General features: G+C 40.5%; 1 protein-coding gene across 5 annotated transcripts in view; it reads left to right on the forward strand.

Moving 5' to 3' along the window:
• Nucleotides 1–546: 546 nt before the first annotated feature.
• The window catches only part of atf7ip (activating transcription factor 7 interacting protein), a 47,284-nt gene continuing 21,016 nt past the window's right edge, over nucleotides 547–26,814 (forward strand). The window contains exons 1-4 of one of the 5 annotated variants that reach the window (XM_080448154.1): nucleotides 549–1,009; nucleotides 1,131–1,210; nucleotides 22,702–22,757; nucleotides 23,644–24,180. In XM_080448154.1, coding sequence (XP_080304280.1) covers nucleotides 23,650–24,180 — 531 coding nt within the window. In that variant the 5' untranslated portion in view covers nucleotides 549–1,009; nucleotides 1,131–1,210; nucleotides 22,702–22,757; nucleotides 23,644–23,649. Of the gene's footprint in view, nucleotides 1,211–22,701; nucleotides 22,758–23,159; nucleotides 23,261–23,643; nucleotides 24,181–26,814 lie in introns of those variants that run through there. The other 4 variants (XM_080448155.1, XM_080448157.1, XM_080448153.1 and 1 more) reach the window with 4 other exon arrangements.

Consider the following 26,814-nt stretch of genomic DNA (forward strand, 5'->3'; position numbering starts at 1 on the left):
TTACTGTAATGGCTGAAAATCCACAAACTCTGTTATTGACAGTTATTATGAGAATATGGATTGACCACCAAATTTCACACAGCAAAGCAGAAAATCAATTGTTTTTTTTATATTAAAATGCATTGTACCATATCTTTATTTCTCTTTGAGGCTACAACGGTGCTTTTGAATTATAAATGCTAGAATACCTTCTCACACATACTTTTCCTTACTAATTAGTTAAGTTCACAGTTTGACAGTGACAGGAACAGTATGACATCACTGTATAGGTTACTGTAATGTACAACCACAAAAGTATGTAGGCTGATAGGCAACCACTCAAAGGTTACACATATCTGAGATTATTATATATTTTTTCACTATGTATTCAGCTTCCATTATTCAGACTGACATCGGTTGAAGCCGAACCAATTTCATATCTCAATACCAGTTTCAGGAGGACAAAGTGTTCAGACTGTTCTTTAGACTCCTCCCACTGCCCGATACCCCTCCCCTGTCTTTTTTTCTCCCTAACCAGAAACGGCGCCCTTCCCCCCACAAGTTGCTTCTGCCCTTTTTTTCCTCTCCCCCTTGGCGCGATCGACCGACGGTTCGGTCTGTGTGAGGGTGTTTCAGCCGTCTAGCTAGACAGTCGGTCACACTAGGGTTGTAGAGCAACCCTACATATAACTTTCACTTCCGTCCAGGAACGCAGATCACGTCCCCGTTGCCTAACTTGCACATACTCACCTTGTTAGATCTAACTGCTTCAGCACCAGGATCGGTCAAAAGAGACTAAAAGTTGGTTGGGAAAACAAACAAATATCTATCTATACGTGTTGTTTTTCCTGTGGACTGCTCTTCGTCGCCGCTCTGCTCTCCGCTGTGCCTGTAACAGCCCCACCCCCCACTGCTGCCTGACGTCTGGCGCGCTCAGCACGAAAGGAGGAGGAGCCTCTCTGTGCCGACCGACCGAGCCGTGTGGTGAGAGAAGAGTCGGACGGAACAGCTCGTGAATGCACCGTCGCCGGTAAGACTGTTTGTTTTGATGCACTAGTCATCATACCAGAAATCACACGAGTGATCCTCACTGTGCATGCATCAACACCCAATCACTCCGCTCTGTAACCAACTGTCACGTTTGAAACCAGGGTCCGGAAGTGTGCAAGAGAAGGAGAGCGTTCGTGCAGTGACGCGATTTCGCGGGGAACGTCGCTCTCGTCCAACACCGGTGAGTAACCTATCAGTAAGCTGCTTGCATGCTAACATGTTAGCATTTGCTTAGCCTGTGAAAGTGTGAATAAACAACATGGGGTCCATGGGTATGTGTTATGCAGTAGTCTGCAAACTGAAGGAAGATAATGAGCATAGTTTATTACAGAGTAGCCTATATTTGCAATTTGATTGCAAGTCAGTAAGGTTGATTACATGTCTGTAGTGACCCCTGCTGGTCAAGAATCAAGCAGGAAGGACTTGGAAGCTAGCTCAGTTGGCAGTTGGTGTACAAGCATGCATTTCAGTATCGCTAATTAGCTTTGCAATTGGTTTCATCCATCTCTGTTCAAAATGAATGCTACATGGTACAGTGACACCACATCAACTATGTAACGATGCATACGTTTTCCTTATTTTGTGAAGAAATTAATGCAAGTCCAGCTAGCGGTTAATTGATTTGTACATATTTTCACACCGCTTTAACTAAATATTTATGATATTAAACATCTTATTTATTTATCAATATGATAGACCACTGCTGGCTTGCATATATAATCACTTTTCTAAAAATGCAAACAGTAACCAGGAAATAACTAATTAAGTACTGTGCCATTAAACATTTAGCCTTCATCACTATAAATGGTTAGAAATTTCGACTAACCCACTTCCTCACTCTAATGCAGTATCCGTTATAGTGCCCAGTGAGTGCCTGTTATCAGAGTACTTGGAGGCCAGTCTATGACCTCAATGCTGTCAGTCATCTCCATATTTGGGCATATTGAGAGACAGACAAAGATGGATGGATAGATATTGTTACTCATTGAAGACTGAAAGTGTCAACCTCTTCTGTCCAAAGGTAGCTAGTTTTATCTGTTAAAACAACTGAAACGTGGAGGAGTGACAAAATAAATCTTTTTTTCTTCTACCAGGTGTCTTAACTTAAAGTGATTAACTTTACTTTTGAGCTAAGCGTTGAACTTTGTTCAGCAAATGTTGTTTAGCAAATCACTTCCTGTATAGTTTCTTAACTGCTTGATCATAGTAGACAGAGTGACAGTTATTCAATTGGAGTCATAAAAAAAACGTTAGAAAAAAGGAAAAGAAAGGTATGCTCACTCAAGTTGAGTAACTTTAGTGTTCTGAACATAATACCCCTCTAAGCCGACAGTGGTACATTCCTGCAGTAATTTTCCATGCAGTGCTCTGGTCTAGGAAGGGGGTGTGGCTTAAAGACTGGCATGGCAAGAGCTGAACAGTTTTTTCCCCCTCCTAGTCCTTCCTGTTTTCTAGGCTGCGATATGCCTTTTATTGTTTTATAAAATAAATACAAATATGTTAAATGTGGATATGTTTAAGAGAGACCGTGGTAATCTACTAAAGACATCAACATTTTAGATTTTTGTTTGTCAGTCCACAGACTTAAACTGTATAAGTTATGCATCATTCAAATGGATTTCAGTAATTGTGGCTTCATTTGTCCCACACACACTGCTAACCTGTGTAGAACTTGACTTTACGGACTAGCAGGACATGCTACAGACCTGTTTCCAGTTTCCCCTCCCCCACTTTATCTGGTGTGTCTGCTCACGTGGGACACTGGTAACTCGATACTCTGCTTTCTCAACAGCAGAAAAAGCACAGGCTTGAAATGCTCCTCCCACTTGTTTATTTGCTTCAGCTTGTGCTGGCCTAATGGCAGGTGCTATGCTCTGATTTTTAAAGGTTTAAATTTTGCCTATGCTGTATGTCGATCGATGAGAATTGTATATTGACATTGACCAATGAGCTTCAAAGCTTGATATTTATTTGTTTATTACATAAATACTACATAATTACTCGGTTATGGCATTCTGTGGTCTGTTAGTAGTAGACCACTGCTTTGAAGCAGGCCAGTGTTAAGTTTGAGTGGGAATGTGAACACCTTTAATGTTGTCACTCAGAAAGAAGAATTGTATTGGTTTAATAATGTAATTAGCCTTGCGGCACATTGTGCAATGTCCAGATTGTTAAATAGTGCTTTGGATTGCAGTGAGACTGGAGCTAGTACACCTGGAAGCATACACCAGCAACACGACTAGAAAGCTGTTCTCTCAGGGTGTATTAGTTAGACTTAACTAATACACCAATTCAGCTGGACAACAACATTCATTTAATGTTTACAGCTTCATGTTTATCTTTATGTGCATTCCTTCTCTCCTACATGTGTGCGTGAGCTTTCCTTTGGAGCTTATAGACAGAACCTTGTTACAGTAATACTTCAACCCCCCCCCCACATGACTGATTTGATATTGATTACCATGGCAACAATCAAAACTGATGCATGCCTGTGGCTGACATGTCTGCCATTTTCTCTCCTTGCTGCGTTATATATGGTCTGAAGAAGCCATCAAGTGAATTTTGAGTGTGGAGATCTATTTTAGTGCCGTTTGGTTCTTGCACTGTATTTCAGATTTGATACTGGACAATTGAAGCCTCAAAGTATTTGAATCAGCCTTATAAGGTATTATGCCATTGTGTCAACATACTACAGGGTCTTTGGTGAATTTTGGTAAGCTGTACCTTGTCATACAATTGATCAAATTATCATTATTGTACAGCTTTACTGGTAAATAGCTGTAAGACACACAGCTCCACAACCTACTCAATAAACATACATGATGCAAGACTGGACATGTATTGTTGCACCCGAATTGAACAGATGCTTTGAACCACTTAAACCCCAGCATCGGTATTGGCTGAAAGTAGCCGATCGACAAGCTTACAACGCGACGCTGCGCCGCGTTGTAAGCTCGTCGATCGTCTATTTTCAGCGAAAGCTTTCCCCACAATAACGGAAAACCGAAATAAAATGGGGTTGTGGTATAAAAAAGTTTGAGAACCCCTGTTATACAGCAAAGCAGTGGCGGCCATTTTGTGGTGCCACAGATAAAAAACCCATTCATTTCCCCCATAGAGATTTCCAAAAGTTATTTTAAGCCTGGAACCAAGGCAGGTGCCTGGTGAATCATGACCATAAAACATTTGATTCGGTGTCAAACCGCAAAAAAATTGTATTTATTAAATACTAGACAGGTGCCCGTTGGGCACTGGCCTACTCGGGAACAAGACCAGGAGACCTGGTTCTGCCAGACCCAGTATAAGTACTTTATAAGATCAGAGTACTACGTCACGGCTAAGCCGGACTTCACATGACGTGTCAGCCTGTGTCTATGCCCATGTATGGACGAAAGGGGGACAGACTTTTATGGCTGAGGCCTGAGGGAAAAGGGGGCATACCCATGTATGGATGAAACAGGTACAAAGCCTCATGTAGGCCGACCCCTTGGGTCTGGCAACAATGCAAGTTGGGAACGATGCAAATAGAGAATGCATGCCCAACCTGTTATGCAATACCCACTGTCAGAGTACCCATTGTAACCGTCTCTGTCTGTGCCTTTTGTGACCATATATGGAGATCCATGTTATCTGTATATGGCCATATATGGGCCCCTGATGAAGGCCAACTGTGGCCGAAACGTTGTACAATGTAATTTGTCCTGTGTTTTAAAGTAAACTAAACACTTAGGAGCAATGCTGTTGTGCAGACTGTTTTTCTTTTGAACTATCAATCTGTGTCCTGCACCAGCAACAAATTGAATGTGCGCAACCCACTGTTTTCAATCATATATGGGTATGCCCATATATGGGCATGTCGGGGGGATCGGCGGTTCTGTAAAGTCCTTGTGCAGTGGCAAACATCAGTGGAGAATGTGTGGAGAATGTCTGAAGAGTGCAAACTGACAGTGGAAAGTGGACTGACTGCCAAATGAAGCATAGGCTGGCTCATTTGGGCCATGGCCAGAGCCTTTTCTGGTGGTTCTGGACAACGCCTATCCGACCGACTTGACACCGGGCACTGCACTCCCTCGGGTCGTCAGCGACGTGTGCCGAATTTGAAGTTGGCCAGTCGAATGGTTCTCCAGACACGCATATGTACAGAGATTCGGTGCATTTATTGTAAAATAGTATATAATATAATTGAATATTCAAATATGTTTTACACAGAATCAAATGTTTTATGGTCATGATTCACCACAGCCTGGATGGCTTTGTTCCAGGCATAAATTAATTTATATAAATATTTTCGGAAATCTCCATGGGAAAAATTTATGGGTTTTCTATCTGTGGCACCATAAAATGCCCACCACTGCTATGCCCTATAATGCACGCCGCCGGACCAATGGTACTTCGGAACAACAGGCCATCGAACTAATGGCATGGCACCCACCTCGGATATGAACATTGAAGGCAAAAGTAAAGGTTGATTTATACTTGGTTTTATGCCGGTGCTGTGTGATGCGTTGTGAGCTTGTAGAACTGCAGTATCGGGTGCAAGTAGCCAAAAGCCACCCCATATTAACTTGTTTACTGACCGCTGCCGCTGCGATCCCAGTCGATTTGAAAAAATAACCCAGCAATTCACACAGATGAGTGCAAGAGAAATGCTACCACTCAGCTTTGTTGAAGGCAAGGCCTTCGGTAAACTGATGGACAACATCGACGGAATACACGGTACCGCCGGGGAGGAAAATGTTAACATCAAGGTTGGAGGTGGACTCGGAGCATATGCATATGACTGCAACATACGTTTTAAAATATGATTTTGTTATTTGAATATGTTAAGCATTTTAAAAGGCTTTTATATAATCTCAGACAAGTTTCAGGCAAGGTTTGGCTTTAGATTGAAATGTGTTCAGTTTTGGCTGTATTCTTTGTAGTCATTTACCAAAATATTGCTTAAACGTCAGTAACGTATTAGTTGCTGTATAGTGCGTACATCATATTAGGTTTGCAAATAGATGAGTGCAGAATGTGTTCATAAACACCCTTGTCTAAGGGGTGATTATAGGTAGTTCTCTGGTTCATATGTCCCCCCCCCCCCCCCGTTTTGCCTCTTTGTTGTCTGGCCCTAGTAAAAATATTTTTTCATAACCTATTACACATCTATTACACTATTTGTCATAGTATGTTAGTTTTTCATACATCCACCCCCCAAAAGTGTGATGTGCATCACTCTTAAAACCACTGCTTTTTGAGAAGATATTTTTAGCCGACTTGCTTAGACACACAAGTACCAGTTTCAGCTGGCTGGAACCGGTTCATTTGGAGTGACCATTGGTGTGTAATCAGAGGGAAAATAAATTTGACCCTGGGACACTCAAACTGATGTTGTAATTTGTTGATCTTACTGAACAAAGTTATTAATATCATGTGTTTACTTTGTTTAGTCATTTGGCCATATGTTTGTTTTCTCATTTTGGGAATGTTTTCATGCACACGTTTTTCATTTCTTTATGCTTAACTCATTCCCTGCCAAGGACGTAATGGACGTGATTTAGTTTTTTTTTTGGGTGGGTGGGGGGGGGGGGGGGGGTGCTGATCATCAACCTGTGAATGATCCAAGCACCACCGAAGAAGAGTACACTCAGAAATCACGTGATCACACCAAAAAAAGATCGCCTCCTTCCATGTTAAATGATTCACAAAAGTCAAATTTTCTCGGATTTCTATTGTTTTCTAAGTGTTTTTAAAAAAACAAGCCACATTCAAACGGCCATAGCTCTGGAATGGAGGATCGCGGCCGGACAATCTTTTCCCCCCGACGCTACTGGGACCCCTTACGTGTAACGAGCCGATGTCTGTGAGGAAGGAGGTCACGGAGATTTCCGTTGGCAAGGGGACGGTAGACGGATGAATTAATTAATTAATTCCTTGCAGTGAATGAGTTAAAAATGCGCTACACATAAAAAATAAAAGGTAACATTCATCATTAAATTAATAATATATTTATCTCCTCATACGTTTAATCAGGGAAAATGGTGATTAATATAAACACCGATGGTGTGCTGGTTAATATTTTATATATGTGAACTTTAAACCCATTTTAGTTTGGCAACCAACCTTTTGGAAAGTTGTTACATGCTCTTAATGATCCAGTGATTGATTGGAAAAGTCTGACATTGATTTAGTCTGGAACACCTGATTAACTGTCGGCCATTCAGAGCATTCAAAAAAACCTGTGGGGAAACTTGACATTATTACGCAGAAGTTGATTGGCTTTGTCTGTTTCTGCAACAAACAAAAAAAGAATCCTGAATGTTGATGTAGTGACCCAGACAAGACCCGGCCACACAACTCTGCCAATCTGACTCAGTTTTATTGACACGGTAGGTTGTGCGTTGGTTTGCCGAGTGGGAGGCTGGGGTTAGATCCCAGCTCGGGTCTAAATCACCACATCTGGCGTAGTCGGCAGGACATGGAGGTTCTCTCGTGAGGGACATGAAAGACATGCATATCGTGAGCGGCATAGCGTGTAGTGTGAAGCGCGAGGACGCGCTCCCAAAAACTGAGGGAGTAGCTGTAGTGCCCCAGACAAGACCCGGCCACAACAACTCTGCCAATCGAGCTCAGCTCTATTGGCACAGTAGGTTGTGCTTTGGTTTGCCGAGTGGGAGAATAGGGTTCGATCCCAGCTCAGGTCTAAATCACTACATCAACAGGATTTTACAGAAAGGACATAACAGGTCCCTTGTTCAATAATGTCATGTCATCAGTCTGCACAGAATGCTGTTCCTTCCTCCACCACCGATTCAACATACTCAATCGGGTGATCGGACCCTGCTACCACCAACGGTGCAGGACACGATGCACAAACTACAACTGATTCAGATATAGACTCCTTGGTATCCAGATTGCCCGACGACATCTTGGTGTCATTCTGGCATTCTACTAGTGCTATGAAAAACCTTTGCTGTTACTTTGCTGTCCTGACCAAAGCTAGTGAAATTATTAGGGGTAGTTAAGTAAGAGAATAGTATCAAATGATTAAGGGCTGTGAAAGACGGGTCAACTGTTATGGACAAGTTGAAGAGAGCATTTTGGGAGCACGATAGTTCATAGTAGTCCAAATGGCTTGTACTTGTACAAGGTAAAGGGTCAGGCCGCTTATCTGGAATTGGTTCGCGAAGGTAACAGTTTTAGTGTTAAGTATATTAGACCCGAGCTGGGATCGAACCTCAGTCTCCCACTCGGCAAACCGACGCACAACCTACCGTGCCTATAGAGCTGAGCTCGATTGGCAGAGTTGTTGTGGTCGGGTCTTGTCTGGGCCACTACATCTACCCACTCAGTTTTTGGGAGCGTGTCCTCGCGCTTCACACTGCACGCTACGCCGCTCACTATACGCTCAGCGACACACATCTTTCATGTCCCTCACGCGAGAACCTCCTCCAAGTCCTGCCGACTACGCCAGATGTAGTGATTTAGATCCGAGCTGGGATTGAACCCCTGTCTCCCACTCGGCAAACCGAGTTAAAATTATTTAAGCAGTGTACAAATGTCACAGGACGGATTAACCAGAAAAACTAACAAAAGCACCGACAAAGAAAAACAAAACAAAACATGAACATAAAAAACCCACCAACCTCTTGACAGGGTGCTTATAGAATGTAGAGTTGGTTCTAACACTCTACTATAAAGACCATATACGAGATACGCGCATATGGAGCCGGCCGAGATACCCATACAAGGAGCAGGGTCGAAGAGGCTGATACAATCCGAGACTGGCGTCGTGGACAGTACGCAGAGGCTGTCATCATCTGAGCTGGCGTCATAGACAGTACACACCATATGAGGATATAAGTACCACGTAAACCTCCAAGTGAGAACGAGGCGAGGTCAGCAGTATGACGTGGCACCTCTCAGGGGGAGTATACAATGGCGACGACACAGGGACAGAGCGAGTAGTTGGACTTGCGGACCGGAGCAGAGTCAGAACTAATACCATAGCATCATCGAACATCTTGATATAGCAACTTATTGCTGGATTGTCAGTGGTTGATATCGATAGGATCGGCAGTTCCGGACAACATATCTCCATATCTATTACTACATTCCCCTTGTCCTAGGACTTCCGGGTCATTCTGGTAAGTTATTTGTTTCTGCTATGTTCTAGCACACCAGGTCTCCAATTTCATACACTTCATGTCCAAGAATCGATCATGCCTGTCGCCTTTGGACAGTGTACTTTGGATTGTTCAGTATACATCTGTAATCCTTCTTTGGCCCATATTTTGCCTCAGTAAGCCACACATGGCCCGGAAGGGAAACGGCGCGCCCTGAGAGATCGCAGAGAGTTAGCCAAAATGGCTAATAGTTAGTAGGGATGGCCGTTAACTGACGTTAACCGTTAACTGCCGTTAAATCGCCAACCGATTAATACTAACGATTAAAATGTTTTTAATTGTTTTTTGGCCAAGTCTACACCTGCAACCACACGTAACTTCCACTTTATTCTTCTTCTTCTTCGTCTTTGTATTGGTATTGTTTGTGTTGGAGCGCCTCAGTGCGGCTGCAGAGTTCATGTGCAACCTCTTCCAGAGAGAGATAGAGACACTAGAAACTCTGCTGGAGACACACAACAAACTGTGTAGACTTGGCCCTTTGAAATAAAATGTATTTTGGCCATTAAAAAAAAAAAAAAAAAATCTTAATGGTTATCGATTAAGGTCGTTAAGGCCTAACGGTAATCGGTTAATACAATTTTGCACTCTGTTTGCAGTCAATCGCGGTAATGTTCGTACTCCATTACTTAGCGACCCGAGTCGCGTTAATATTTCTGTAATTTTCGTGTGATGTATATAATGACTTGATTTATAAACGACAGTTCCGCTACTTTTCGTTGTTGTGAAAAGTTGACCTCCGATCTGTGATTGCCTAGGGCTGATCACGTGGCGGAAGTTCATCCCAGTTACACCACATTTGGTTACCTATCGAATTCAGTTTACGTCCCACCACGTCTGCCAACTACAATGAAGACTGGTCACAGATTCGGACGACCTAACACAGGTGGTGTAGCACCATACCATTTCAGGGCTGTGCATTATAAAGGAATATGGCTTTATTATTAGGTGCAGGTGAACAAGGGAACCAGGAGACCTGGTACTGCCAGACCCCTAGTGGTTCAGAGCTCTACGTCACGCTAAGCTTGGCCAATCAAAAAGAGGACAGAAGACAGACCTCTTTTATGCCCATGTATGGACGAAAACGTTTGGAGAGGGGGACCGAACAGAAGACAGACCTCTTTTATGCTCATGTATGGACGAAAACGTTTGGAGAGGGGGACCGAACAGAAGACGGACCTCTTTTATGCCCATGTATGGACGAAAACGTTTGGAGAGGGGGACCGACAAAGCCTCATGTAGGCCCGACCCCCTGGGTCTGGCAAAAACATATTGTGATACGATCGTGGAGTAAAAGGGACATAGACTGACAAATACTGATATCTCCATATATGGGCATATCAGTCAGATCGGCGGTGGCACGTAGGTGTGAGGGCCGCGTATCGGCCCGAACTTCTAGTATGCCTACATGGGCATTTTTGGAGATAAACTGTATACTGGAGGCACCACACTCCCTCGGGATACACGCACCGAGTCGATCGGTTCTCAAGATACACAAAGGACACACACACACATGCAGAGTTTTGCTTTATTTATAGTAGGATATATAAAGATAAAGTATTAATGTATTCATTGTTATACCGATGAAATCTGATTTATCAGAAGAGTTGGAATGCTTTTGCAAGGCACTGTATGCATCTCATCTCATTAGGGGCTGAGCCCCTCCAAAGGTCTAATCCTAGAATCACCCCTGCCCCAAACCGTAGAGCACCGTAATATTACTGCTAGGTAGCGAGCAGCACACATTATTAGCAAACGTAGTCCCTATGGCATTTACTTTATCCTGACTAAAGTAAATGTCATAATCTATCCTTAAAACCCTTTCGAGTATGTAGCCTTTCCGAAAATAAAGTAATAAAAGGATTGTTTTTCATGGTCAAGCTTAACATTATTTCCCCAAACCAATGACTGGAATCCATGTAAACATTCATCTCCTCTCAGTAGTGCAATATGGTGTTTAACTTAGCATTTTAGATCAGCATGAGTCTAGAGAATGTTGGTTGAACCAGTCATTAATTTTCTAGCTCCTTCCCTGGATGGAGCACCCTTCTGCTGGAATGGTTTAGTCCATGCTGGAAGCCGAGTATGTGCAACAGACTGTGCTTGAGTGGGGGAGGGGTGCTGGCGTTCTGTGGTTCCATTTCTGATGGTGCAGAGATAGCTAGAGCTTACGTGAACTGATTAAAATCTGTTGTGCCTACATTGATAAATTGTTTTTGGATTGGGAATCAATTCATGACATATTTAGTGGAATTGTATGTCAATGTATTGACATATTTCACAAGGACACATCTTTGTATCGAATTAGGGAGTCCAGGTTGAATGATTATTTTACACCACAATAGTTTTTTGTGGCTTGGTAGAGATTGGTGACTTTTTGTTGCTACCAGCATGGTTTCTCTCAGCTGCGCACAAGTAAAGAATCACAGCGCCTGATTCAGATGTTGCCTGCTGGCTCAGCCACACATCCCCCCTCCTCTTTCCCTTCCCTTTTCTCCCTCTGCCTAGACCTTGTTAGCCTTCAACTACAGCTACTGGGAAACAAATCACGCGCATGTTCTCTAGGGCCTAGAGAACGGCCTAGAGTCTAGGCAGTGTTAGTCTGATAAAGCATTAGTTTTGTCATACAGTATATATTTTTCGAAGAATACTTATGTTTGACAATAGCTTGCCGGAGACAGAGAAAGCACATTTATTTGTGGATGTTTTTGTATGCTCCATATAATGTGAATTTCTAGATAATATGGCATATTATCTACTATGTATTATTATATGAAATTTCAGCTAGTTTAATAAAGAATCTAGGAAAAATATCCACCTGGACAGACAAAATATTACCTTATGTTAGCTGCCCAAACGTCAAAGTAAACCACCTCCCCACTCTTGGGCTTGAAGACAGCTTAATTTAATTTACCCTTGATTTTTTTTTGAGTCCAGTGGGAATAGTACCATGATACAACAGATGTAAAACTGATGATATAGAAAATGCACACAAATATGCTTTTTTTATATCTACTACAATAAAAAATGTCACATCTGTAATTACAGTGTTCTATATGACATGATGAAGGAAAGCAACCATCAAACATAATATAAAAATGGAAGGGGGCGAGTGGTTCATATTCAAGTAATGAACTGCAATGTGAAGGCAGTTAGAGTGGTAGCACTCCCTGGGGAATGTATTTATTTATTTTATTACTTAATAATCCGCTGAGTGAGAATATGGATTTATTCCTGGTGTTTTTAATTTTTCTTAATAATCCGCTTAGTGAGAATATGGATTTATTCCTGGTGTTCTTGAGCTGCTGATTCCTTAAGCTAATTTTTAGAATAATCGTCATCCTTACAGTTCAAATATTCAAGACTTTATCTAGATATGGATGCTACAACATCAACAAATCTGTCATGGATGTGCCATCTAACTGCTGAGTTCTGTGGTTTCCTCTGTGGATTGAGATGAATGACATCATTTTTAATTACATGTATTTATTCAACAGTTGAAAATCATTCACACGTGCCTGTGAGTTTTCAGATTATCTGGAAATGTCAGTAGAACGCTGGTATTACCTGACTAGGCAAGGTCAGAATTATTCTATGTAGAGGTGAATAGAGCAAAGTAAAGACTGGCATGAATCATACCGTAAACATGTGTTTTTAATCATGTCATTAAAAACTAGCAATACCTAAAAGTACAATCAATTTTGAAAAATATTGCACAACTGTGGTGTATGTAGCATGATCTGATACATTTGTTTACAATTTTAAAAAATGGCAAATAGTCAACGGTAAGCAGTCCTCCACTGCTCACCCAATAAATCAATGCGCACACGAGTTGCTTGGGAGCTAGTAAGAAATGTGCCCATGTGAAACTGACTTAGTTCAAAATAATGCTGCATTGCTGTAACTTAAATTATGATCTACTGGATATATCAGTTAGCGAGTGAGGCAGAGGTAGGCTGGCCACAGCAAAACAGGTGGCCATTTTGAGTTGCTGCAGTGAATCCAGATGCAGCCCGTGTGAGTGGGTGAGGGGAAGAATGCGCATTGTGCGCAGTAGCATTGGAATACAGGCTCATCTCTCGCTGTTCAAGGTTCAGCCTCTAACACTGAGAAGATTGATGAAAAATAATCAATACAAATATGTTGTCATTACCTGATCAAATGTATTTTGAAAGTTTGAGAGCTAAATGTTTAAGTGGTAGCATTTAAACTATGTGTTTAATCATCTAATTGTTTTCTCCTGTCTTGATTACCAAGACAGGAGAACAAAGTTAATGGCAGATTGCTTAGGTAGGACAGTGTTCAGTGTTCAGCCATTATGACTAATGTCATGCATTATATGGCATGACAGCCACGTGGATGTTGCTCTACTCTGTATCAAGCAATGGAGCCATAAATTCAGATTAGATGAGCAACACATAGGCCTACATTGAGGTTCACAATTGCAATTTAGGTTGTAAAGAGATAATGTTGGTTGAAATACAAACAAATCCAGGAGATTAAATAGTTGTTCAGCTTTCTTCGAACTATAAACTGTTAAAGATAAACTAAATATTAATTCAGAAATATTAAGATATTTACAGATAATCTTATTTTTCAATAAAAAAAGGAGTTTGTGTATCTATTTTTGTATGGCTCACTTGTCTGTAACAAGAGCTTAGCATGCTCAGCATAGCAACAAGGGTGGCCATTTTGAGTTGCTGCAGAAGTGGAATGTGAATGGGCAAAGTACACAGAAAACTGATGTATTAAAACCATTGCAATGATGACTGATGACAGAGAAGAATGTTACACACTACACTGTTTATATTTCAGTGTAATACAAATCCCATTTATCTATGTTTCCTTGAATAATCACAATTTACAATTTGTATCGTGCTCCTAAAACTTAGAAAGTCCAGTATATATAATACTGGTAATGTTTCATCTGCCACAGGTTATACGGATATTGTAAGATTCTATAAGCTATATTGACATTTTAGGATTCTTTTAGTTCCCCCTCTTGTGTGGAGAATCCCCCTCTGCTATAATGGTTTGGTCCATGTTTGGCACCTCTGCATTGTGGGAGAGGCCTCCTCTAGCTTTGACCCACCCCCGCCTGCATGTGAGAGAGGTTGTTCTGGTGTGGGGGATGGTAGGTGCTCAGGAAAGTGTGTCAGGGAGTGTGCAGTTCAGGTCTGGCTCTTCGCTGCTAGCTAGCCTTTGTCTGAGTAAAGTGCATATTGTACTGTGGAAATAGCTGTGAAATATTAAAGCTGAGCTTATGCTTTTTGTTAACTTGGTAAGTAATAGGCTAATCTTTGCATACGTTCTCATCAGGAAGAAAAAAAGTGTTTCACATCATGCAGTATAAATGGGGCAGTTTTGCACGTAGACCCCTGGGCTACTGTAAAGTCAGTAACTGTTCCCTTTTGTGGCAATTATAACCACAAAGCTTATGTAAAACCAACCCCTCTGCAATGAGTCTGATGGAACAGTCTATGAAGAGCTCCTCCCCCTTTCCCTCCTGGTTTTCCCCCTGGCCTCACTCTAGTCTGCATCTATGGCCTCCTTGCCATGTGTTCCCTTGATCAACAAAACAGAACTTTTGAATGACATCCAACGGAAGGCCTTCCGCCATCTTGCTCTTCCTCCTGTCAGAGGTGAACATCTCTTAATTTTGAAAGCATAGCTTATTTTCTTGATTGTTAATTAGACTTGATGTTAAACAAACTTGTATGTTTGTTAGCATAAAATGCTAATACCCTTTTCATTTTTTGTTTGGTGCTAATTATATTTGATAGTGTTAAATGTATTTTCCAGATTTGTTCAAGGGCTGTGCATCAAAGAAAAAGTGGTTAAGGCAATTAATGGAGCCAATTTGGCTGAAATGGAAACCTTGGCACAATACCTAAGAAATTCTTTAAGGAAGATTGTTTCCAGCTGCGACCACACAGTCATATAAGCCTGTCTGTCGCAAAGTCGCACTGGGCGTCACCCACGAAAAAAAACAGGTACTGACGACATAGCACAGATCTCTCTGTATATCTGTCTGTCCTTTGCAGATCTCCAGAAATGTTCATCCAATGGACTTCATACTTGGTGTAAAGCTAGGCACCCTCTGAAGTAGTGGTGCAAAATATATAAAAATATAAAAAAAATAGCAGATCTACAAGCTCACAACGTGTCAGATTTTGTGACCCGTGAGCTTGTAGATCTGCTATTTTCCTTATTTATGCTTGACATGTTGTACAATCAAGTATATTGGGCTTGTGTGGTTAATCAGACTAATGCTTTTTTTTTTGCATTGTTTTGTGTCAATTCGTACCAATGGAATAATCGCTAAGGAAAGAATCGAATAATCGCTAAGAAAATAATCGATAGTTGAAGCCCTACATGAAAGTACTGTACCGAGTGTTAAGTCGATCGTTTGTTGAAGTCAACTGAGCGACTTAACACTTGGCGGGTGTTTTGCATGTGAGTGTGACGTTGATCGGACACACGGTTATTATCCAGAACCGGCCTGCTCGAGTGGGCACACATTCCGAATGAAGGCCATGCTCCGAACGGCACTGCACTAGTTTATTTAAAGAAGGCTTGTTTTTGTGTTGTTTTTTTCTCAGCAGACAGGAAAGAGATGGAGTAGAAACGGCAGACAACGTAACTGCATTTTATGAGCTGGATTCCAAAGTTAAACCCATTGTTGTAGATTCATTAATTGAATCAGGCTAATCATTTATCACCAGCAATTTCAGAGAATACATTTTTTTTTTTTCGAGCTAAAGAGTCACAACAAGAGAGTTGTTTGAGACTATAAAATGGAAGAGCTTAGTAAAGGTTCTGAAATGTACCGTGTTCTAGTAACAGAATATGAACCACTTGAGCCCCATATGCTTTGTTGGTGAAAATAGCCGATCTACAAGCTCACACAACGCATTGTAACGCGTTGTGTGCTTGTAGATCTGTTATGTTTGCTGGGGGGGGGGGGTTAAATGTGATTAAATGAGATTGAAGTATTTGGGGAGAAAGTAATTGTTTTTTTTTTACGAGGGTTAAATTCTTTTAAAATTTGGGGCTTTTTGTATTTTGATTGAAGTATGGAGAATCCCGTCCCTCTGCCAGAATGGTTTAGTCCATGGCTGTCTGTGAATTTCCATACCGGTTTGAGTTTGTGCTAGAATGGGGGATGGGTGCTGCTAGCTGACTGTGCACTGCACTTTGTGCCTGTCACAGCTAGCTACGGTCGTGTTTAGCTATGCTCGGTGTTGGTTAAAACGACACTGTATTGGTTATACATGTGGTATTTTCATGATTTATACCCGTTTGTTTTAACAGGATGCAGTTAGGAACTGTACGTGTCCTGAAGGAAAATAATCTTGAATTTCATATGCATTACAGCACTCTGCAGTGTTCAGTCACTCCCAATAATAACTTCACTAATCGATGCTATATTTTAAAGCTACTCTGCCTTCATATGTTTCAGTAAGGGAATATTAAAGGAGATATAAACAAGTATTTTTGCTTTTATTGCATGAGAAGCTGAAGAAAAATAATTTGTAGGCGGAGCTTGTAACTTGCTGTTCAGTTAAATGCTTCAAGTGTTCAGTACAAGTGGCCATTTTGTGTGCCTGCAGGCAACCCAGATAAAAGATCCATGAAAGGTGGGTGGGGACGAAAAAGGCAAAGGGTAGTAAGGTACAGTGAAAGCTATGTGTTGCTTGGTAGTGTAATTCTTACAGAGAGAAATGGTTCACAGAGATTACATTTGTCTGATCTACTTTTGTCTGAACTGGAGCCAAAAAATTGCTTAATTATATCCAATCATTCAATGATTGGATATTAGCAGGTCGTAATAGAGAAATGCTCATCGCCCCTGAAGATATTTTTAGAGCTTGTATTTAGGATCATGGTGAATTCAGCCAATATCCATAATCATGACTCATCCATTGATCACAAATTACATTATATTTGGCACATGTATCTGGTCTCTGTTTATCATTCCATTTTTGTGTATAATTGCAGAGAGAAAACATTTCCTGTTTTTGATTTTGAGACGAAGCTCAGTGCTGTGTAAATGTGGGGATTTTATGGATGAACCCCCTCCCTCTATCAGAATGGTTTAGTCCATGCCAAGATTGTGCTAGAATGGGGGATGGGTGCTAAGTGGCAGGTTGTGCTCTGCACTTTACCATGTGCCTGTCACAGCTAGCTACAGTCGATGTGGGTTAAAACCACGCTATTGGTTATACATGCGGTAGTTTTGTGATTTATGTATTGTCTAATTTCATATGCAGTACATAGTACTGCAGTCACTGCCAATAATCACGTTAACTGATTCTATATTTCTCTGCCTTATCTTTAATTAATGGCATATTATGGGAGATATGAGCAACTATTTTAGTAATATGGTGTTGCGTGTGAAAATAAATTTTGTTGGGGGGGGGGGGGGGGGGTGTGCTGGCAATTGGACTGCTCCATTATCCAATGTTTACTACAAATGGCAGAGGGTACAACGTTTTGTGAGCTTGTAGTTTTGCTATTCTCGTTATTATATTTTATTTAAAAAAAAATTATGACATGCCCCAAATAGGGTTGAAAGTGATTTAAAATATAGAACCGGTTTGAGCACTACATAATGCTGTAATGCATATGAAATGCCACAAACACGGATAAGAGATTAATTTCCATCAGGGCAAAGCTCCTAACTGCATCCTGTTAAACAAGTATGAATCATTAAACTACCCCATGTATAACCAATACAGTGGGGTATTAACCAACACCGATCATAGCTAGCTGTGACAGGCAAAAAGGAAGCGCAGTGCACAGCCTGCTAGCGTCTCCCATCCCCCATTCTAGCACATACTCAACCTGGTACAGACAGCCATGGACTAAACCATTCGGACGGGGGGGGTGGGGGGATGCTGCTTTCTTCATACTGTAAATTTTAAAATATCAAAAGCCCCAAATTTACAAAGCATTTATCCCCCCCAAAAAAACAAGGACTTTCTCCTCTGCGAATTTGCGCAAAATGATTTATGTTCTATATTAGCAGATTTTTTTTCTATAAATATATTTTGGGGTGTTTATTATGACCTTTTGTAGTTATCCTTAGCTATTTTCCAGATCAGACATAAGTAGACTAGACACAAAGTTTAAAACAAAACACTACCAAGCAACACTGTATCCATTGTCTTTTCTGTCCCCACCCATCTTTCATGGATCTTTTAACTGGGGTTGCCTGCAGGCACATACAAAATGGCCACCTGTATTGCTATGCACGGGAACACTGAACACTTGGAACCATAGAACTGAACAACTAGTTACAAGCTCCGCCTACAAAACTGGCAAAACAGGAAAAGACATGCTGCTGTTTTGGAAATTGTTTTGTTCATCACTATGAAGACTGAAGTTAAAGAATCTGGGTCCGGTATTCTCATATTTCTGTTTCACTGATAGAAGACCGCATGGAGTCCTGAATACAGATAGTCTTCCAAAGCTTCCAAATATTTGTCAACAAAACAGTCAATTTATGACAGTGAAGAACTGTGCAGAATGTGCACATACTGCGTGCTGTGTCAGTAAACTGAAGTCGTTGGGAGCTATTAATAGGGCAGTACCCGTTTGTCAGAGGGTACTATTGCACTATGCGTCAGTACCCGTTGCCGGAGTACTTAGTGCAGCTCCTGTTATCAGATTACTTGGGAGGCAAGTTTATTGTTTAGATTGTACAGATTAGTCACTGCCTCAGCAGTGTCCTATTCTTCCTGGGGTCAAACGAGTATGTATGTGACGTCAGTACTAGAACATCATATCGATGACGTCAGTGATCTCCATATATGGGTATATACACACACACACACACACACACACACACACACACACACACACACACACTTCCCAGAGAGCTTCCCAGATTTATAGATAGATAGATAGATGGCCATTATGCCTGTTCCTGAAAAACCTGAACTTTGAATTCATGAAGGCCTTCTTATCTCTTGAAATCTGAGATTTCAAGGACTTTGCTGAGTCATATTAAGGGTTGTAGGTGAAAGTACTGATTACAATTTCAAGAAAAAGTTGAGCTTATGGAGAATACTGTCCACTCAGGATACCGCAAGATTTTCTTTTATCAATCAGGTGAGGGAATGACCAAATTTAAACGGGACATAAATACATAAGGAATAGGTTGGGTTGAAATATAGACTCATGTAGTCATATAGCATATTCTGCTTTACATCTTCCGAGGCAACATTTTGTCTGCACTAGGCTCCTTATTGAAATTGGAACACTGCATTGAACATCTACATTGTGTCATCAATAACCCACTACTATGCTACTCCTAGAGGTTTCGGTTCAAATTGTGGTTAGATCTTGTTAATAATTTCTGGTACATAGAAGAAATACATAGCCTATACATATATATATATATATATATATATATATATATATATATATATATATATATATGTAGATTTTCAAGGGTGCTTGTCATCTGAGATTGTCCAACCAAGGCAGCTGTTCCTCAGGTTGGATACAGGGGGCAATAACGGATGCCGAATGATACATTGTTCATCACATTGTACTCATAGCCTTATTTATTAACCACTTAAGTCTTACTTCGTTGTACAATGGTGTGATCTAAAAGCTCACAACACGCTGTGAGCTGGTAGATCGGCTATTTTTGAAGATTTTGAAATTTTTCCACATAGTGTCATGCCCAAACTAGGGACGCCAGATTGAAAGTGGTTAACAAAGACAATGAAAACATGGCATTTGATCAACTCTTTAACTTCTTAAATAGATGAACAATAGGCTATTGTCAGCTAAGAACTGCCTCTGCTCAGATTTCCCAACAGCGTTGGGAGGGGGTTCGCTACTGGCGGCTGCCGGTGTTGGTACGCATACTGGCAGTCTTTACCGTAGAAGGTAGCTGTTTTACACTCTTATGTTGTGATTCCTTTGTGCACATATAAACTCCAGAGTCTCCTCAGCCATGAAGTGTACCTCACCATCTGCAGTAACTTTGTTAGGCGAAAACATTATGTATATTAATGCTAAATGAAAAAAACGTATGCATGTAATTGTCACTGAAGTGTCATGATGTAAATTTAATATCAAGAGCAAATTATTAATGAACAGCAGGGTGGTGATGTAACTTGATCTGGTGCAGCCTTAGAAACCCATTCAGCTAGCAACCGTGAATTCAGTCTGGCTGCGCACAGCAGAGCCACCGGCCATTTGAGTTTCTGCAGTGAAACCAGGCACAGTTGATGAAACCTTAATGTGGGGGAGGGGAAGGTTGCGCACTGCACTGAGCAGTAACGTTGGAATGTGAACTACGCGTGTAGCATGCTGGGAATTTTACACGTCCTCATTTATGCTGCATGGACACTTACATTATTTTGACTTGGGGTTACTTTTTTTCAACATAATGCATTTCAACTGTGTTGAAATGCATTATGACTTGTTGTTTTTAATGACAGAAAAACAAACAAAAAAAGTATGGCTATTACAGTGTCATGTGTACCTAGTCAGCAGCTTAGTTTGCCTCTCAGCTTTACATGCAGTGTAAAGAGTTTACTGAGCGTGGTGTGCTTAGCGGATGTTGTAAAATTCTCGGGTGACTCAGAAGACAGCCTACCATAGCAGGCTGAAATGTAAACGGTATGCCTGCAGGAAGCCAGGGGTAGGACAAAAAGGTCATTGTTCTTGTAGACTGGTAGTAGTGGAAAAAACAGTGCACTTGTGTCTAGAACCGTGTTAACATTCTAGAATTGTTGATTAGCACTGCTTTCACATTTTCCCAATGAAAGTGCTTGTATTTTATTTGTCATTGTATTCTTTTACCTGATTTTTGTTCTATTCAGAGCATGCAGAAGCTTGTTCATCATAATTGAGTAAAAACGTACTTGCCAAGTACGGGTTGCATAGAAACAATTTGCTTCGGGTTGTGGTGCAGTGACAGCCCAACATCAAAGGAATTATACACGTTATAGTTTGTTTTCCTGTACAGGTTAAGAACTGCAGAAAAAACATGGCTAGTAAACAACACAGCTGCAGCTAACGAAAATAATAATAGGTGCGTTAGATTTAGATGTGCCCAGAGCCACGGGGGCCAATGTGCAAGCATAGATGGTAGTCATCAGCATTGGGCACACCTAAATCTAACACACCCATTATTAATGTATTCGCTGCAGCTGCATCACTGTGTACTATAAGGTCAGCCTTATGCAGCTTGCCACGTTTTTACCCTGCTGTAGTGTAGTTCTGAACCTGAACCGGAAAACAAACTACAAAATCAGCCTACGGCTTGTAGAGCTTGTAGATCTGCTATTTTCGGGCGAAGAGATTTTGTGTAGATACAAAAAAAAAAGAACTCATCAAGTACAGTGCAACGCAGGTCCATTTTACTAAGTATAGAGAGTCTACATGTTTAGGCAGAACTACTGATAAGATCATAGTTACATGTCATTAGATCAAACCACACGGTAAACACAAGTCATGGCTGATAGATTTGTATTGTATTTGATTATTTGTTTCCACCTCAGAGTAAAACATAATTATGAAATATAACAGAAATCTGCCAGGGACAAAAGGACCTTCGTTCAAGAACCCACAAGTAGGAGGATTATTCTTGGTAGCATAGGCAGGCAGAATATTCTCTAGGCCCTCTAGCCCTGTATTTTAATGCTGGTGACTAGGCGGTTCAAATCACTGCTCCACCTTGTGGTCTTGGTTGTCATTGTAAAGTCTGTCATTATAAGGTTGTCATAAGGCCTGTTAAGGTCAAAGCAACAGTATTCTTTAATCAAGGAAAAGGGTTGGCTTGAGGATGTTTATGGGCATTTTAAACATAATTAACCACTGTTTGACTTGACTGATTTTGACTGATTACTGATTTTAAAATGTTACAGCCATAGTGTGAAGTCACAGTTATTCATGTTAGACAGGGGGAATTAGCTTGCTTTTGTTTTATTACTAAAATCTCGCCTAAATTAATTTGCTAGTAGGGTTCATTTATTGATTGCTTTAATTGCTTTGCCATTTGTGGGGGGAGACGGTGTGCAATGATGGCTATATACCTCAGCAGCTTTTGTCCATAAATCTTTTCATTTGAACTAGTTTTTACATTGAACATTATATTTATACTTTTCATACGTTTCTACGTGAAGTAGTCAAAGTTTTTGAAACGTCAGTGTTTTTGAAAGGTTGTAAACACGGTTTAATTTCTATCATATTTAATTGTACTGTGTAGCGGAACAAGACTGCACACCCACCCTTGGTGATGAATCGTACCTGCATTATTTCAACTGATCTAACGTGGTATTGGAAAAATGGCCAAATTGCACATTGTGTTACAATTTCTCAGTAGGCAAACTAGGCATGCATCATGTCGACAATCACACAATCTTCCAAATCAGCCTGCTATTGTTGTAAACAAGGCTCAGACTGAGTCTGAAGACTGCACACTGTGAAACCTACAGTAAACATAATTTAATCAAAACTGTATGTTGTTTTTCTTTTCTAGGGTGCTGCTGAAGCATTAGACCGAAAATCACATGATAATCAGTGTGCCACTTTGAGGTGAGGTGCTAATTATTATTATTTGAATAATAAGATATTCAATCGCATGTAATGCATACTATTAGATTTCCTTTAAGATGTTCAGACTGAGACTGAGAAATTGGCTCATTTTTCTTCTACCGGACTACTCACACATCAGATTGACACCTGCATATAAATCTTATCTATCATAAATGTGAAATCATCAGAAACAAATGCACATAAGTTGCGAAAACTAGCTTGAAACGTGAATTCGTACGGGAATGGAAACTCTGCAGCTTTTGCATAACATATTACTGTTGCTAACGCTGACTCAAATTGGCATCTCTGATTGGCTGAGGCTATGACCAATAAGATGATGGGGGGAGGGGTAGAGAACATTGTGAAAGGCTGTGTTGTTTTGCTACGGTTCCATTTCTGTTCTCAAGATCAGGGCTGGCCCATACTTGAAATCCTGAGGCTAATCAGCAAACTGAGACTAGGGGCCTTTGGTTAGTGCTGTTCGGAGCAATCTTTAGTAACATGTAAGTGCTTATCGGTAGTCTGAGCTGCTGCTTATATGTATCACTCAGGACTTACTTGTGTGTGTCTGTGTGTGTGTAAAAATGCTGGGGAGCCTCGGAGAAGACACAAGTTGCTGGGATTTTCAACAATATCTGAATCAAATTAGGACATGAAGTTGTGAAGCAATGATTTGTTATGCAGACCTCAAAGTGGAAAAGGAACCTTCTAGAACAGAACAAAGAAGAGAATCATGGGGCACCACAGTGACCTCTAGTGTTTCCTCTGAAACTCTGCAATGTTTTCTATAGTTTTCCAGTAAAGCATTTAACATGGGGAAGGGGAAGTGTGTTGTAATCTTGTTCAAATTGTCATATTAATGTCATCTATTCTTCACCCTCTCCAGGTAAAAATGGAAGTCGCTGTGGCAGAGGAGAAAAAGAAGATTTTCCGTGCCAGGAAAACCATGAAGATTAGCGATCGGCAGCAACTGGAAACCCTTCACAGCACCTTGTTATCAGCAGCTCAACCGTCGTCGAATCCATCTCCCCCTCCCGTGACACCTGTAGTAAATGGCACGCACAAAGAGGAGGGGCAAAAAGTCTCTGACAAAGAGCAAAATGACTTTTTGGACTCAAACTCGTCCCCCGCAAACTCGCCCGTCTCCCCAGCCTCGCGGGGCTCCCCTCCTCCGTCCCTGTCCCTAAATTTGTCCCCTTCCCCAACCTCTTCCCAAAGTCCCAAAGCCAGGGAGGACACGCCTCCTGCATCACCATTCCAATCTATCAACTTTGACTTGAAAAACACGGAGGAGGGAAAGAAGGCCTCATTGCCTTCCCCATCAAATGGGTGTTCAGCATCTTCAACAGAGAGCAAGGAAGGACCAGATGAAGAGGTGGTAAAATTGGAAAAGAAAGGAAAGGCTCCGGAGTCTAAAAAAAAGGTTTGTATAATGTAGAAGTTTTAAAAACTGTGCCCTAGATAGAGATGGAATCCTAAAATACGCTTACAGCATTGTTGAATTTTTGGATTGATTAGCAGTCTGAGCACTATGGAGTTACATTTGTGTCTTTATTAACCAAACAAAAGAAAAACATTTGAGAGAGAAAAAATATAAACAGAGCAAAGAATAGTTTTGAAAGAAAACGAATTAAAACAGCAAGCAAAAAATAATAATTTGTAAGCAAAGGAAATTATATAAACAGAACATTTTTTTTTTTTAATTAAAACAAATTAAAAATGCAAGCAAAAAAATATAATATTTGAAAGAAAATAAAAAATAATTGAGAACAAAACTTTTAAAATTCAAGAGTAAAAAAATAAGGAAAAACGGTTTAAACTACATAAAACAAAATACTTAGTAAAATGTTTGGGTAATAAAATGTGTTGTGCTAAATAAAATGTTTTTAATGTTTTTTTTCCTCATTTGCGAATGAAAGTTGTTTTTTCTGATTGCAAAATGCCTTCTCTCTCAAAACCTGTCTTTGGTCTCGATTTTTTTTTTCTCTCTCTTGGATTTGTTTGTGTGAGGGGTTAAAGTTCAGAAGGCGGGTCCTACGCTGATAGATGTAAGACACCTCTCCATTGGTCACTTGGAGTCTGAGTGACAGCTCCCCCTTCCTTATGTAGCTTGTTGAATGCAGGGATGGAGGTGTGTTACGGCCAGCATGGTTTTTTGATTGATTGAATTATTAGCAGTTTGCAAAAAAAAACTAAAAAACATGAAAGTATAATGCAAGGTCAGCTAAGAGTATTTAAAACCCAAGAAAGATGACTTGTTTCCATTGGGGTCCTTTGTACTCAATTCATAGAGACATTTAATGACAGACAGATATACACTACTATGCAAAACATCATAAAAAACAAAAACAAAAAAAATATGTACAGTAAACAGTTTGAGTAAACAGATTGATGGAATACTTTATTAACAGTAGGATACAGAGGTACAATTGTACAATGATTGTTATAAGGATAACACAAAAAGGCTCGTTTCCATTGTGGTCCTCTGGGACTGAGGTCAGAGCTCCATTCCAGCTCTGGACGCTACACTATTCGTTACAATATTGAGCATTTTAGGCTATTAGCAATTCAGATGATTCCCTAATGTTAGGTTTCTGTTCTACTTACAGTTTGTGATCTGTATTTAAAATTGTTGTATTGTTGTTACTGTTATAGTAGGCCAGTGGTTCCCAAACTTGGGATCGGGACCCTCAGAGGGGGTCCCCAGATTAGCTTAATGAGCAACATTGTTTTCTCTCTCAACAGTAAACAAACCAACCTATACAGTATAAGTGTATACAGGGTAACACATTTCTAAAGTGACAATTTAATGACTTTTAAGACCTTTTTAAGGCATTGTGCGCTTGTAGTTCGGCTATTTTCACAATATTTATCTGTGGAACCGAGTCAAACTAAATATAATGCCTACAATTTCAAGTGCTTGTCAGGGTGGGTGGTCCCCAGTTCAAGTATGATTATTTTGCGGGGTCCCCAGTTCAAATATGATTATTTTAGGGATTCACAGCCTGAAGCACACTATCAGACGAAACGTTTCCAAAGCAGTCTATCTGGAATGGGCCTGGCCAATAGGCCAGTCACTTCAGCCTTGCCTTAATTAGAATAACGAATATAACATAAAATAATGTAGCTTTATTTTATAATTTCAAAGGGTTCCGAGGCTGTGAATCCCTAAAATAATCATATTTGAACTGGGGACCCCCCAAAATAATCATACTTGAAGTGGGGACCACCCACCCTGACCCAGGCATTAGATTTAGTTTGACTCGGTTCCACAGATAAATATTGTGAAAATAGCCGAACTACAAGCGCACAATGCCTTAAAAAGGTCTTAAAAGTCATTAAATTGTCACTTTAGAAATGTGTTACCCTGTATACACTTATACTGTATAGGTTGGTTTGTTTACTGTTGAGAGAGAAAACAATGTTGCCCATTAAGCTAATCTGGGGACCCCCTCTGAGGGTCCCGATCCCAAGTTTGGGAACCACTGGCCTACTATAACAGTAACAACAATACAACAATTTTAAATACAGATCACAAACTGTAAGTAGAACAGAAACCTAACATTAGGGAATCATCTGAATTGCTAATAGCCTAAAATGCTCAATATTGTAACGAATAGTGTAGCGTCCAGAGCTGGAATGGAGCCCTGACCTCAGTCCCAGAGGACCACAATGGAAACAAGCCTTTTTGTGTTATCCTTATAACAATCATTGTACAATTGTACCTCTGTATCCTACTGTTAATAAAGTATTCCATCAATCTGTTTACTCAAACTGTTTACTGTACATATTTTTTTTGTTTTTGTTTTTATGATGTTTTGCATAGTAGTGTATATCTGTCTGTCATTAAATGTCTCTATGAATTGAGTACAAAGGACCCCAATGGAAACAAGTCATCTTTCTTAGGTTTTAAATTCTCTTAGCTGACCTTGCATTATACTTTCATTTTTTTTGCAAACTGCTAATAATAATAATAATCAAAAAACCATGCTGGCCGTAACACACCTCCATCCCTGCATTCAACAAGCTACATAAGGAAGGGGGAGCTGTCACTCAG

Source organism: Gymnoscopelus braueri, assembly GCF_963280865.1.
Source record: "Gymnoscopelus braueri genome assembly, chromosome: 2".
Classification (NCBI taxonomy): domain Eukaryota; kingdom Metazoa; phylum Chordata; class Actinopteri; order Myctophiformes; family Myctophidae; genus Gymnoscopelus; species Gymnoscopelus braueri.